The following is a 16,516-nucleotide window of genomic DNA, read 5'->3' on the forward strand; positions in this document are numbered from 1 at the left end:
TCAATCACTATAAAATCAATCATGACAGTAAAAAATATTTACTGTTTTTTAAATTTAGAAAAATTAATGAGTGGTTTTCTAAGATTAGAATAGTGGGTAAGAGATAACTTTTATGTCCTCTTCAGATACTGGTAACACAAGTCACAGTGAGAGTGAATTGGTACCTGAAAGTGAAATTACTCTACCTGGTTAAGTTGGTTCATATTTACAACTAAAATTTATTAATGTATCTAAGTTACAAGTTTCATAAAAAGAATCCATAATATTAACAGTAAATTATTATTTTTTTGAGACAGAGTCTCACTGTCGCCCCAGCTAGAGTGCAGTGGCGTCATTATAGCTCACTGCAACTTCCAACTTCTGGGCTCAAGCGATTCTTCTGCTTTAGCCTTCAGAGTAGCTGGGACTACAGGTGCGCACCACCACGCTGGTCTAATTTTTTCTATTTTTAATAGAGATGGGGTCTCACTCTTGCTCAGGCTGGCCATAACAGAAAATTATTTAAGAAAAATTATTAGTATTAAAAATTTCTTTAAGTCTTCTGTAATTTTCCTTAGCACAGATCTAGAAACAATTCTGATCCAGAATGGCTTAGAGTTGAACTGTAGTGTTAACAGTGTTTGCATGTGTGTTGAGTTGCTAACATGATCAAGATTCAAATAAATCTCCAAACACTTATACAAAAAAGAAAAAAAAACCAAACACTTTATTTTCCACAAGAGCAATAGGAAAAATTAAATCATTTCCCACATATTGTTTTCTTAAAACAGAGCCTACAAAGACATATTCAGCACCAAATAAAAAAGGAAAAAAAAAAAAAGGAGAAATTACAAACAGCCATAGAATATAATCTATAAAGCAAACATTTAATATTGCACTTTGTTTTGCTAACATTTTGGATTTTACTTTTCCTAATTGAAAAATCAGGAATCTATCTTGAATACTGGAATACAACTGTGAACCTCACATCTTAAGTCAGGAATTGACCAATATTTAAGAAAAATAATGCCTCTAAATAAGAGTAAAGAAATACTTTAATGGGGAAAATAAAACTTTATTTGATAAAGTTTTATAAATTTGAAGTTTTATCACATTTTGTGACCCAGTGCCAATTATCAGAATATTGGTCATTCTTGCTTCACGTTATTTGTAAGAGTACATGGTGATAAGTATTCCAATGCTATGCATATCAACAATTGTTCCCTAGTCAGTTAGACATAGAAGAGAGAAAAGAAAAGGGATTTTCTGACAATCCCCCTCAAACAAAAATAAAACCACCAAATGCCCTTTATGCCAAATATTCCATTAGCTTCTTTTGAGGGGGACATTCACAAAATGATTTAACAACAATAAAAAAATATTTCACCCCCATTTCCTTATTATCTAGTATTAGTTTGCTACGGGAGCCCAAACCCTTTAACTGAATCACTTAAAACGCGATTCATTTTTACACTGGGCTTTCTTCACCCTGTCAGCATTTTTCAAACATGAATTGTCTTCCATGTTTTCTTAAAGGCCACTTATGGAAAAGCCTATTTGTTCTGTATGAAACTTTAAGACAGTATGTAACCAAGTCAAGCACCGAGCCAGAGTTACTATTATTTTCAGCCACTTTATTAAACTGTGGGGTTAAATGGCAGGATAGATGTAACACCCATTTCACACGTATGTTGCAACATCAGAGATGCTGGTTTTCATTAAAAACATCAGCAAAATTCCTCCTAAAATTAAAAAAAAAAAATCAGTACACTTGGTACCTTGGAAAATGCTGAAATGTTATAATGAATGCTGGTATATTTGTTATGAGCCAACTGTAAATTATCTTCAATATAAACTATAATTTACTGATGTGATCATTCTTCCTATCTTTTCCATACTAAAAGTGAGTGATTTCTCATATTTAGCAAATTGTTTTTTAGGTAATGGAAAAAATATTGTCATTTAAAAAACCCCCACAAAATACAAAACAATTATCACAGCAAACTTCCTGGTATTTGCAATTTTGAACTTACGCACTTTTGGAATAAACTTGGGTTTTCAGGCTATGTCAAGCTTGTGCAAGATAGCAAATGTGTAAGTTGAGCTCTCTAGTCATAACCTCAATATATGTACTCCTGCTCATCAAAATACTTTGCACCAGCAAAAACGATTTCCAACATATGTGTTTTGGAGGTAATTAAGTAACTCTGTATAAAAATAAATGCACTTTCCCCTCCTTTCCCCAGTGACTGGAAAAATTCCATACTTTTAAAATAATAATAAAAATAATTTTCAAGAGCAACAGCCCTTAACTCTTTGCTGGTGCCTGCCGTACTGCCTTTCTTTACTTCATTCTTAGTTCTGCTAGTTTCTTCTTGTATGTAATGATAAAAAGGGAATGTGGGTGGGTTATCACTTTTGTGTATGTCCCATTTCCAAATTTCCCTCTCCAAAAAGCCAACCAAATAAACAAAAAAATAACTCAACAGTGCAACAAAACACAAATAGCATTCCAACAGTTTGGCAAGTGATGCGTTCACCTGAGTTTAAGTGATTTTAGGCAGTCAGTAACAAAATGCTGCTTTGCTGTAATAGTAGAAAGGCAACAAATTCTTAAAAGAAACCAAGAAGGTATACAATCTTGACCAAGTCTCTTATTAGCTTCCTCCTCTTATCTCTCTTTTTCCCCACATTATCTGTTGCGTATCTACTACAGTAGGCTGCAAAACATACAGCAAAAAGGATTGGCTTGAAGGCATTTGATGTTTGTAAATAAATCCACAATAGGATCCAAGCTGAAGAGGTGATACATGGTCAGCCTAGTAGGACAATTCTGAGCATGTGCATATGCAGGTAAAGTCCAGGCTATATTAAATTAAAAAAAATGTCAGTGCGTTTTTTTCACGTTAAAGTTTTTCAAAGCTTTCTTTTGTTTCTTGTTGTGCTGACCACAAACAAGTTTTAAAAGAGTATCAAGAGTCTGGCATAAATGGAAAAAAAAAAAGCTGTAGTGACATCAAATCGCACAATGTAAGCATTGAGCATGTGCAAAATTTTCAAATCAAAAGAAGGAAATCATCCCTCTTTACAACGTGGTGTCTTGACACGTATGACCATAGGCTAAGAAGACTGCTCTTAGTATGTGCCAGTTTTAAAGGAGAAAAGCTTAGATCTTCAAGCATGTTGGAGCAGTCCCAGAATGTTGCTGTAGGCTTCTAAAGCATGATCACTGGTTGTTTCATGTATCTGCCATTTTTCTGGGCAAAAGCAATTCCACTTCCTCTGAAAACGTGTCTCCAAGATACTTCTCTGTCCTCAGCCGGAAGAGATACAGTTCAGAACCCACATCAACTTGATTCAACCAAGTGTTCCTTCAACGAGAGGGGCAGGATGGTCTATCATCTGATGACTGATCAGGATTTGGATCAATCTAGAAAAAAATAAAAAGTTTATGAAGTTATTTGATGAGGTCCTACAATGCAACAAATGACTATGATTTTGAATACTAGTCAAAAATGTAATCAGAAAGAATATAAACAGCTTGTTAGCTAACTATATCCAATTATTCCCTTTTCATATCTGAAATGCCGTTGGGGAGGAAAGGGTGCTGGTATTATATATAAAGTACCTGATATTCAATTACTAGACTGACAATAAGATTTATAAAGATAAGCCTGAATAGTCCCCTATTTCAGAAAAGTTAATGGTAAAGATTTTTACTCAGTACTTGGTAGTACTTAAGACTCAAATGCACAGTGGAGAACATCTTCATAGTAATAATCTCTGTTTGGAAAGTATCCCTTTCATCCTTCTACAAAAAAGCCAACTCATCTCTTCCCTAGGCTTTGAGAAGAATGAAATTGTGTAAACAATGCTCTTGCTATTTATGTGAAGTAATAACTTATGGGTATAAGACCCCAGAGAGGGCCTACAATACAGTGTGTATCGGGAAATGGCAGTGATGAACCCAAAACATTCATAAGACTCTGCACCACCTTCTTTATCTCTGGAGTGACTTTCATATGCACATACATTAATGAGAATTACTTCTCAGGTACAAACAGAAATGGATGCAGAAAGACAAATTGTTGGGTTTAATATATTTCTTTTACTGAAAGATCTTTTGGATAAGACCCATCCTCTTGCATTTAAATGTGGATCAACCCAAATTGCCTCAGAAGCTTTAGGGTAAAACACATTTTTGAAGGAAAAAAGCCAAATAATTTTTAGTTAGTAAATCCTGAACCTATTTTAGAGTTTTAAAAGTTTTATCTTAATTATTTTTAGTTCATTTTAAAAGAAGGCAGAATTTCATGACAAATTGCTTAAAAGTTAATTATACTTGGGTTGCTATTCTTTTAAAATGCCTTCTCTGGACAGCAAGAAAGTGGACTCAAATTAAGCCAGGAATGACTGACTAAGCAAGACAGAAATGTCCAAATAAAAATGTAACAACAAAATCTGGTAACAAGAGGCAGAACAAAAAATGTTTAGCATCTAAAACAAATTTTTCATGAATTGGAAAATGAGAGGAAAAATTATGTCTAATCAAGAATTTCCCAAGAACAGTGTCTGAATATCCTATAATCAATGAATGAAAAGGATCTCGTATTATCACATCCAAAGGAAAACTGCCTCTCCCAGTTACGGTGTTAAGAAGAAAAAAAAAGCAATTTGGAGAAGGATAAAATAATCCCTCCCACCCCATCTAATTTGGTGGTAATATTTCATTGTAAAAACAGCTGTGTAAACTAGAGCAATCAAAAGAAAAAGCTGATTCTATTAATTTCAAAATTATTTTGGTATTATTTTGGTATCAAGGCCAACTTCAAAACCTCTCAAAAGTGTGTACTATGGGCTCAAGTCACTCTGAAATACCCTGACATTGCTGGATCCCTGCCTCCAACTCTTTATCTTTACATATGCTGTTGTTCCTGCCTTTTGAGGACTACTCATTCTTTAAGATTCAGCTTAACAGTCACTTTTTCAAGAAACCCCACCTGATTCCCAAGGTCCAATAAACCATTCCTCAAATGAGCTGTGCATGCCCATCACACTGTTATGTAATATTTTGCTTTAGTTTGTTTTTCTTACTTGTCTGTGAACTTCCCCTAAGTAAGGGCCATGCTTTAGTCACATTAAGTGCTTAGCTGTCATCAATAGGAGATGAATGAAAATGGTCTTAACAATGCAAGAATATTGTTTAAGATGTTATTGTAAATATGCTATTTCCCCCTATGATAGAGAATGTTAAAATATATAAGAAATGGAAAAGAATCATGAATAAAATAAATTCTAGCTATTTAATCAGTGCTTGCAAAATAAATGCTAGTCTTTTTTTTTTTTTTTTTAAAACTGAGTCTCCGTCTACTGCCTAGATTGGAGTACAGTGGCTCAGTGCAGCCTTCAACTCCTGGCCTCAAGCAATCCTTCCACTGGGATCACAGGCATGAGCTACTGAAGTAGGCTAAATGACAGTTCTTCCTATCGATGCTTGAATATATAAAATTCTTCCTTCAAAAAATGAAAATAATTCAACATGAGGTGTTAGATTCTCCAATAGTAAGTGAGCAGTCCTACTTGGGTTTCAAACTCGGTAAACACTGACAACCATAATCTTAACTTTTAATCTGTTGTTCTGAATTATTTGTTCTTTTATTATTATCATGATAACAGAGATCTAACTGTATTTTACAAAATAAGTCTGCAATGCTGTTTCCCAAGAGAGCCGGCCCATTTCATACTTGAAGAGCTGGTGCTTACCTCTGAATAAAGAGGTGGAGGCAAGAACCGAAACTCCTGGATATATGCAAACAGTGGTCCTTGAAGAGCTCTCTCAAAGTCATCACAAGCATTCACTGGTGCAAGATTGTTCCGCCTTTGTTCCTCTGTTACCACTTCTGCATAGCTGGGTGGTGCTGAAGGAAAAAGATACACGCAATTCGAACAGCACGTTCTTATGCATGTCAAAATACACAGAATAGTAGGTATTAAAAAAGAATGTCAAAGTAAAATAATAATTATTTGGTGATTAAAACTAAGAAGACATACAATCAAAATTTAACATTAGAGACATGTCTACTTTCTTTATAGAAAGATAAAAGTTTATCTAAGGGCCATAAAGTATCAAAAACAAAACAATGTTCTTAATAATAATAAAGGATTAAGCTTAGATATGCATTATCAAATTACCTTCAGGTCTTTCAGGAAGGGATAAACCAAGCCAGTTCATATTCATGCTACACTGACTGCTTACACTTGAGGTTCTGCTACCAAATGGATGTAGAGGAATGGTACCAATGACGAGTGGCAAATTAAGAAATAAATCCATAGCTCCAGGAATATCCACATATACCTAAACATTAAGAAAAGATACTAAGTTTAGAATGTCAAGTATGATTTCCTTTTGAAAAACTAATATACCCCAATTTAAATGTTATTTGAGGCCCCTTTACTTTAATTTTTACTTACATACATGAAAAGTTTCTTTCTTACGTTAAATACTGCATAGTGCATTTACATAAGGGGACCTTACAACTCAAACTATATAAATATTTATGTGTATTTGTATATTTCATTATATATGGAATATAAAAATCAAATCCTGAATGTAAGACAAAATGATAACCTCAAAACTTTAAGACTTTACAAAACACTCTTAAATCTATACATACCATTAGTGAGTATTCCACACGGATTATACTACAGTCGAGGATAGAGGGAGAAACTGGTGGAATTTTCAGCAACTTGCCATTCCACGTCTCTGTCTTTCCAGATGATAAGGATTCCCCACGCAAATTAGCCACAAGCTGTTTTACTTCCTTCATTTTCCCTTTGGCATAGAAGGCCTGTGTTTGGTAAATGGCTGCCTTTGGCACCACCATTCGGGAAGAGCAGTTCTCAATCTCAGCAAATATCTGAATTGATTCACCTAGAGAGGGGGAAAAATATATAGATACATATATCTACTGTTGAAAACAATAGAACAACAACAAAACAAATTGTAGATTCTTAAAGCTAAAGTTAGAAAGTTCAACTACATGGATAAAAACGAATCTTAGGAGCAGCAAGTAACTTAAATGTCACAAAAATGAACTACTCATTTATAGTAGCTATTTAAAAAAGGCGACTACATTCCAGTTTGTGATAAGAAACTGGATAAGCACCATTTACATTATTTTTTACCAAAGACTACTATACTAGGTTTATATTTAGCTGCAATATTATAAATTTATACATAAAAGCTAACTGAAGAAAATTTGTATTTAGTGGGAATCCACCTCATACATACCTGGGGTATAGCCCTTCCTTTCAATTTTGGCACTTAAGGATATTGGGCCTGAGGTACAGAACCAGCAACAGAGTGTCTTTTCTTTTGTGCCTGCTTGGGGTGACTGTAAAGAAAAATTTAGAGAAACAGATCAATATGAGAATTGGTACAATACCAGAATATTTCCAAATACAGTCCTAAATTCTAGGAGAATTTAAATTAAAAGTAGTGCTGTGTTTTTTCCTGTACCCAAATATACTTTTTTTAAAAAAAACTAACCAATGGTTTGTGAATTACATCATTACTTTTGTCTTTATATAAATTTCCATTCAGTTAAAGAAAAAAGGGTAAAGGGCTTAATATCCTATAACATAGTTTTTTGGTCCAGACTATTTACAAATACAGTAATTAAAAACAAACCAAACAAACAAAAAAACCCTTTCCACATTACATTTTAAATGCCTTAAAAAAGGGCAGCACAGAAAGCAACTTGGTTATATAATCCCAAATGTTAACATCTTTCTTTGAGAATGTAAAAATCAGTACACAAAAAAGGAAAACTGCTCATTTTTATGGTTAATTCTTATTTGCTTTAAAGATGTTATCATTTGTTTAAATCAAAGTTTTGAAGTCAAATTTGAATTACTCTTATCAAAAAAAGCAATTAAAAAAGATTCCTTTAAAAAAGGAATTAAGTTTTTTCGTGAAACTAATGATTCCCCATTATTTGACAACTATCCCTATATTGGAATAATGAAATGTAATACGAATCTTACGAATCTTATGATATTTTCAAGTTAAATGATGTTGTCTTATAATAAATGATATTACTGTTCCTCTTCCACTCAAATCATTCAGGGATCAGATCTATTTTTTTGTTATTGCTGTCATATTCTGAGTAAGAGATATTTCATACCACATACTGGTCTTTTAAATTTACTTAAAGTCACAATAATATCAAAAGCATGAGCATATTCTTCATTAATTTGTGTGCTCTTGACTGTATTTAAATATATATATTTATTAAATGTTAAAATAAAACCAGTATTTTAAAATTATGAAGATTGCATAATTTAGGTGATTACTCTTTAGTATTTATATGCCAAAAACAAAGAATGAAGAATTCAGTCAATTCTTACCAGTAATGAAGGAGTGTTGATATCTATATGCTCAAAGACTGTAAATTCCTTCTTTAATTTTACTGGTAGAAGCCAAGGCCTGTGCAATTCGGCTTTCACCCAATAGCGCACACTGCCATGTCGGCCTTCGAATGAGGTAGCAAGTGGTCTGTGCAGAATATAAAGGTCAATATATTAATCTTATACCTCTTTCTAAGAATTATACAGTAGATCAGAATAAGTTTTGATATATTTTGGTCTTTATGTACCAGTGAGGTATCAAATATATAATTTAAAAAATTTCCAAAGGGATAAGTCATTGGGGAAAAAAAACCTTTTTTTCCGAATAACAGACAATAGTTAAATATCACAAAAATTTTGCTTTAAGAAGCCAGAAGAATACAATCCCTTTAAACTAAGAAGAGGCTACTTTTAATGCTGGTGGCAAAATTATGAAAGTTTAATGAACAATTTTTGAAAAGGTCAAGAATTTAATTTAAAAACAAAGTTAAGAATGATTTAACTATTTCTATTGAGAAATTCTAGACACTGGTTAAACATTCAGACTAAATTCCCTACAGTGCTCCATTTCTCATTAGGTAGGAATTATTACCTCTTTTTATAGCAACTAATTAAGGTCTAGAAAAGGCCTAGAATAGTCATTATAGTTTCAAAAATTTCATATTTCATAAAGTCCACCAAACTTCTGGAAAACTGCTTTTACACTTTCCAGTTTACTCACGGTCTAATTCTTTTTTTGGCTATGTTTTCTAACTTTACAGGCTTAAAGAGAAAAAGAAATATTCCTCTTGATCTATGTCAAGAGAATCAGAACTATTTTTGAACTCTTGTCAGATTTTACTTGTCTAAACTCAGTGAGTTTACTCTTTTTCATAATTTCATTAGAAAAATACTCATTGTTCAGTTATTTATAGAGTGCTAGCTTAGACTAGTATGAGAAGCACTTTTTTTAATAAATATTTTTTGCGTTTTAGACTCCCACATTAACTTTAGCACAGAGAAATGAAATCTTAAGTTTTATACTAGTCTTGTACAGTTTACCTTAAATGACTTTTGCTTATAGATAGAACTTTAAAAAAATATTAAATGACCTCTAAAAATATTCAGGCCCAATATTAGCCTTATTCTATCCACAGATTTTATTATTTTTCTTAGAAAGTACTAGGGCATTATATTCAAAATGAAGTTCTCAATTGATATGGTAAATAGAATATTCTGGAAAGTACTATTTATGACCTCTATATACATATAACATCTCGAGTACTACAATTAACAAAACAAATACAGAATTGTGTACATTTGGCACTTGATAAATTCTTATGTAACCTAGGTTCATCCTCCAGACCAATCAGCAAAAGTGCCATTTTGCAAGTTTTAATACCTGTTAAAAGCATTATTTTAAAAATAAAGTTTGTATAATCTCTCCCAACAATCTGTTATTAGCTTAAGAATATGCCATTTTCTTTCTTCCTTTTATATTAGATTCCAAACTTTATACTAAGGTATCCAGATAGACATTTCCTTTTAAGTTCAGGTAATTAATATCTCTTGTGTGACCTTCCCAATAGCTCTTTGCACAGAAGCTATTAAATTCATATCAGAAGAAGAATATCATTTCTAAAGTTAGGATATTCCTAATTATTTTTACTTTCTAAACTTACTGCTATTGGTTAGTATTAGCAGAAAATGCAGAACACTGAATTTTTATAAACTGAACTAAAACTACTGAGACGATTGATAGAACTTAAGTATAAAGTGCTTTACTACTTGACTAGCACTCTCCAATTCACTCATGTTAAATAAAACACTATTTGTATTATAAAAAACCCATCAACTTCAGGACAGAATACTACAAATTGAGCTTGCTTTCTATAATTTTGCCACAATAGATCAAAAAATAGCTTCTTATGTTTAATATATTGTTTTCCTCTAGCAAGTTTCAGTAATGAAAGGGTTTTTTTTAAAAAAAACTAAAAAATACTTAAATTTAGAATGTTTAATTTTTAAGAGAATGCTTTGATTATAGGTATCTATGAAAAATGTCTGTTACTTGTAATACTTACGTCTGTGGAAGCTCGAAGCTGAATGCATATTCATGCCTTCCTGAATGAATAGTGTTGAAGCCTTCTTCAGAATTATCATCATCTAAAACAAACAGAAAAAAGAAAACAAAAAACTTATTAAACATTTACATACTCCTCATGGTGGCATAACTTTAAAGATGTTTGTATAATAATTTAAGGCCACAAGCTTTGAAGTCTAAAGAACTGAGTCCTAATTTTAACTTCATTTCCTCTTCATAAAATAAAAATCCAGAGTCCTCTGCTGCCTTATCTGTAAAATGGGGATAATGAATACTTTTAAACCACAGGCTTTTTTTTTTCTTTAATGGCAAATGACCCAAGCTGTAAAGCATCTTTGTCTAACACAGTATATACTCAACAGAAGGTTCAAGACTTTGACTTATAACATGAAAACTGGTCATGTAAACTTTTTAAAAGATGTCAGTTTTGGGGGGAATACTGAAAATGTGAACGGAATAGACATGTTACAATTCCAAAACCACTAGGAAACTTCTGGTCAAATAGATGGAGTTAAAAAAAAAAAAAGCAACATTGATTTTAATGTCAGTTTCATAGCTAAAAAAAATCCTCATTGGCTTAGAATCACCACAACACTCAGTTGGTCCTAGTGACAACTAAAATCTGCATATACACAAAGTATACCTTAGGTAATTACAAAGGACTAGACTTGAAAGGTGCCTGCTTACAAGGTAACAATATTGCCCCCCATCCTTGAAAAAACGAAGTCCAATTAGGTAGTTTCCAGTTGCTAGAAAAAACGGATAACCTTTCACTGAATAACCAATTTCTTTCGGTCAAATACTTTTGTAAGTGGCTTGAAAATAAAAATATTATCGAAAATGTGGGAGGGTTTCTAGATTATTAAAATGGTTCATTTAGCGTTCCGACTAGAATAATATAACTACACAATGTCTTACTCGGTTTTCTCGGCATAGAAACCTTCACAATTAGCCACCAGAGTAAGAAAAATCGGTATTACCATTTAACTTTCCCTCACCAAAATATTAAATATATCCAAAAACGTGATGCTTCCCTTACAGCAAACGAGATTTTTAAAAAGCATCTACATGTCCATACTTTATTTTTAAAAAGGGTGACTCGCTTATGTCTAAACACTGCTTTCCTTGTCCCTTGTGCAACCCCCCTGAACGGATGTCAGCCCCTGAACTGTTAGCTGGTGAGTTGGGGGCCATTTAAATTCGCTCCCCTCAAAGGCGCCCAAAGTTTGCCTTCCTCTCCCTTTCTTCCCTTCTTGCTCCCTTTTTGTGCCAGCTCAGCAGTCTCATTGAGGCGAGCGGCGGCGGCGGCGGCCGCGCCGTGGTAAACAAGTGCCGGGCTGTCAATCAAGAACTAGACCGGAGCAGGAGAGGACCGGCCTAAACCGGCGCGAGCAGATCCCAGCCGGCCCGCCCGCGCGCCGCCGCCGCCGCTCGCGCGCCCCGCTATACATACGGCATACGTCGCGCGGCGCTCGCGCTCGCGCCCGCGCAGCCTAGCCTGCTGCACAGGGGGCGGGGCCACCGCGCCGCGGCGCTTCCGCTATACACGCCCCAGCCGGTGACCGGTTCTATCTGGCTCGGGCCACCCAGACACCTTTACAGTTGCGGGGAAGGAAACTGGGGCAAAGAAAGCGGGTGCGGTGGGGGCGGAGGCTCCAGGAAACAATGGGGGAGGGGGCAGGGGATACTCGCTGAGGCCCCCACCCCGATCTCGATATTAGAACCACTTTTAGTTTTTCTCCGGCTAGTCTTTGCTATCTCTCCCCTCAGGTCAAATCAAGGTAGCCAGTTTGGCGACTGGACAGGTAGGGAAACACGCTTTGTTTCAGCTAAGTGGAAAACAAGCGTTTCCAGGAGCTCCCGGATACCCTCCACACGAAAAACAGGAGAATGGGATCCTGCTAACCCTCCCCACCCAAGTTCCCTCTCTATAGGGTTTTAGCTAAAGTTGCGCCCATTCGGCACCTGTAAGGCCGGCAGGAGCCTCTGCCCTCTACTCGGTTAAAATCTAAAGTCGTTTCATTTGGTGGCCCCTAGCAGGCCGAAGTGAGGGGCGACAGAACGTGATGTGACATGGGCCCCACACGCCTGTAGAAGCTCGGGAACGGGCGCGAGTAGGGGCGGGGGCGGCCGCTCTGGAGGGACCTTTACCGGCGCACGCCGGTTCCTAAGCCTCGCCCCAGCCGGCGCGAGCCGCCCCACCCGCCCATGCCCAATCCAATCAGCGCCTGCCATCGCCTTAGCAACAGGCTAACAAACCCGGCTCCGCCTATCGCCGGCCGCCCGGGGCGGGGTCTCCGTTACCAGGCTAGTTTGAGAGCTCTCAGTTTTAAGTCATTGAAACTATTCCAGGCTAAGAGATTGTCCACGCGTTTCAGGGGCTGGGGGGCATCTCGTGGGGTGTGGGGCACTTAGTTTTCTCCACCATGAAATCATAGTGCAACTAATGAAATTATATTTGTCCCTACAACTCATTGTTCCACTTTTCCTCCATTTCAAGTCTCAACTCCTTAAAGAAAAACCTTTTGTTTCTTCTCACCCATTTTATAAAAGGTTGCAATGTCCAGAAAGGTACAAAGTCATGTGTCTGCTTTTCAACAAATATCAGGACTGTCATTAGGTATTTGCAGTTTCTATCAGTGTTAACGCTTGGAGGGGTTAATTAGAAATTATTTCAGGATGCAAAGTACCTATGTGTAACTGTGAAAACCCTACTAAAACCCTACTAAAGAACTCATTTCGCCTTAATATTTTCAAAAATAATGCATTAATACTGTACATCAAAGCATCCTTCATTTCTCATTTGCCTTAGTTCAATTAGCACTTCCCCAGGATGTATATTTTTAATATAAAAAAGAAGGTAAAATTATGCCTCTATTCTTTCTGAAAAATCGCCACCATCTGAACTAAATACTGCATTAAAAAGGAGAAGCACAAAAATTACATAACCAGTTTTAACATTATATTCTTCTTGGCCTAGGAATTAAGTCATCGCCACCACCTGACGCGTGTAACCAATCTGCTGAGAGCAGAACAAGCGCCCCTCCTCACCACCCCCCAGAACTGGTCCGAAACAGGATTGAACCGCTTCTAACAAAGGGTGGAAACTTAGAAAAACAAGCTTAGAGTCTCCTATATTTTCACAATGTAACCATTTAAACAATAGATTGGAAATCTCAGGACCCCTTCTCCCTTTGACAACCCTTTACCTCCCTCTTCTAACCAAAAATCAAATCCAGTGTGCTGTATACTTTTCAATTCCATTTGACTGGCATGGGTTTCATTGAATGCACGTTCCAAAGTTAGACATGATGCTCGGAAAAGAAAATTACTGACCCTAAATGGCTTCTAAAACTGACTTGATATCTACCATAATGATAGATACTGTCTTTTAAAATAAAGAATGCTTGATGTAAATTTCTAAAGGAATTGGGAAGAATAGGGAAAAAACACGTGGGGTGTTGATACCATATGTCAAAATAAGCCACGGAAACCCTTTATCAAAGAACAATGATGAGTTCTTTAAAAATCTTTTGCGTTTCAGTATTAAAAATGAAATGCACCCATTAAGCCGCTTAAAAATGTTATTTCATTTCTTCATTGAAGCTCAGTTTTTAGATTTAAGGTTGTAAAGTAAAAGGAAAATAATCTAATACGGGATTGCAGCTTTTAGCAATAAATTTGAAAATATATTAGTAAAATTACTGAATTGGATTTCAGCAGAATTTATAAGTAAGGTGCAAATGGATTACAAGTGCGTGAGGCACAGACCAAGCTGGGTGTAGAGGTAGTTGACTAAGTGCAGTTTGCAGACACTTTGCAGATGCCTGCATGCATTACGGTTTAACACACGACGAACGTCAAGGAGAATCCAAATCTTCTAACTTTGCTAACCTTTATCATCTGCTGCATTATGCTAGGAGTACAATCGCGTTAACGCAGAAAACTGAAAAGGTACTTTTCCAGAGAAAATGAGTCTAATGACTTCTGAATAATATAAAAACTTACCTCTTTCGTGCCCAATTAAGATGTCTTTATGGTTGAAATATTCTACTTCTTCAGTGTAATTCTGTGTATAGGCAGTATTGGAGCCGGCGTTTCGAGATTCAGTCCAGCGTACTTTCGCATGTCCTCTTGCATGAATTTTAAGAGATTTTACTCTGATTTCCCCAGTAACTTCTAAATTCACCCTTCCTGAGACGGTATCCCCACTAGAATACACAGGGACATTGCTGTCATTAAGACAGTCAAAGCTTATTGTCAAACTCTTCACCTTTCCCAGCACCATGTTTATAACAAAATCTATAAAAATATAATGTAAGACAAAAAAGTCAAGATCGCATATAAAATGTGATCTTCACTGAACACTGATCGATGTCTTTGCCGTGCAAAATGCTTGCAGGCAGGATCAGTGATTCTCTACAAATAGTTCATTGAGATTTCTTAAGAAGTCAGGGCAGCAGAGGCAGCTGCTCCGCGATCCTGCTCGTCTCAGTGGTCTCCTTACAAAGACGGGCGGCTGGAGGCTGCCAGCTCACTTTAAGAGGAGCTTTGTGAAAAACAACCCCAGTGCGCAGGCGCACGCCGCGGCTGCTGTCCGCCCTCCCTGCGCGCCCCCTCCCGCGCCCGGCTCGCTCCCTCGCTCGCTCGCTCGCGGGTACAGTAGGTGTAGAGCGAGGGGAAGAAGACTCCGGCGTTGCCGGGAGGCTGAACCTGACTTCTCTTCATTGTGGGCTCCTATTGGTAGGCAGGCTACCGTAAACCCTCGACGAGCTATCTGGAGCCCCTTGCCGAGCACACTCTAATAGAAAGATAATGCCAGAGGGGGCCGCGAGGGGACAAGGGCTGGGTGGGGAGCAGTTTGCAAAGCCAAGTAAGGGTAAACTGCTGAGTGACCGGCCCGATGCGTGCGTTACTAGCACTGCAGGGTTTTGCCAACTGCCTGGATGGGAGGAGGAAAAAGTGTGAAGAGAGATGGGGGAAGGGGAGAAACCGGTTGGGCAAGCGGCTGGTTGCTGAGCATAATCTAACGAATTTCAAAAGAAAACGTAATAAAAACCGGACGAGAAATATGTTCATAGACAAGAGCTTGCTTGGCGTGAATATATATATATTTTAAACCAGTGCTTTGTAGGCAGGGTGAAAATCAACTCAATCGAGGTCAAAGGAACCTTAAAAGAGATACTCTAAAGAGTAAGGAGGAGAAGCAAGTATAATTTAATCAGTAGGCTTTGCTTTCTCCTCCATGTCTTAATTAGATAGCACCGAAAACCTACCAAGTTGTTTCCATGATGACACGGGGCGTGTGTGTGTGTGTCTGGGGGCAGGCTTGACCACTTCCTCGAAGGATGATAAAGTCCTTTTTTTAAGACACCACCTACGGCTAGATTTGCAGCGTATGACATGATTACAACTCCTGTGTCCACAGAAGTAAGAATAGAGTTCGGCCTAAAAAAGTGCCATCTTATAAAGGGCAGTATGACATGGTGGTTTAGCTGACATATTATTTACAACAGGATCAAGTATCTTTGTTAGAAATTGGTGAAGCGCATAAGATGGTTTTTCTAAAAGCATGATTTGGTATATAAAAAGGGCTTAATTCTGTGAAGCTTTAATTTTAATTTTCGGCTGAGAGCCTTGGACCATTCAACATAGTAGTTATCATGACACATCTTAAAGATAAGTACATTTCTCTTTTATTGTGAATATTTTGGTAAAAAATAGCAGTGCTTTCGTCATATACACTGGGATTCAGAGCATAATAGCATAAACTCATCTAGGTTATTGGCAATCAACAGAACTGCTTATAAGAGAAATACAGAAAGAAAAAAACAGGAATCTGGAACTATACATGCATGAACAAAAATACTTCCGTAGATTTTTGGCTGCCCATGTCTAAACACTTTAGGTTCTTTTGCGTAGTGTATTTGGATAGATTGAGCCTGTGAGTCACAAGAAACTAAACTCATTGATCTTGCTGTTTTCTTTATTTTGGAAGAAACTAAATTTTATTTAGTTGGATTTTGGTTGATAAGGCAGTATCTT

At 36.5% G+C, this 16,516-nt stretch overlaps 1 protein-coding gene across 1 annotated transcript; it reads right to left on the reverse strand.

Annotated features, from left to right (window-relative positions):
* Window positions 1-675: 675 nt before the first annotated feature.
* Window positions 676-15,020, reverse strand: ARRDC3 (arrestin domain containing 3). The gene is made up of 8 exons (XM_012644780.1): window positions 14,480-15,020; window positions 10,452-10,533; window positions 8,389-8,536; window positions 7,271-7,373; window positions 6,654-6,910; window positions 6,172-6,334; window positions 5,743-5,897; window positions 676-3,409 (listed from the first exon to the last, which is right to left on the reverse strand). The coding sequence occupies exons 1-8, from the start codon at window positions 14,757-14,759 to the stop codon at window positions 3,353-3,355; spliced, it is 1,245 nt and encodes a 414-aa protein (XP_012500234.1). The 5' UTR covers window positions 14,760-15,020; the 3' UTR covers window positions 676-3,352.
* Between the last annotated feature and the right edge of the window lie 1,496 nt (window positions 15,021-16,516).

This window comes from Propithecus coquereli, unplaced genomic scaffold (genome assembly GCF_000956105.1).
Source record: "Propithecus coquereli isolate 6110/MARCELLA unplaced genomic scaffold, Pcoq_1.0 Scaffold22, whole genome shotgun sequence".
NCBI lineage: Eukaryota > Metazoa > Chordata > Mammalia > Primates > Indriidae > Propithecus > Propithecus coquereli.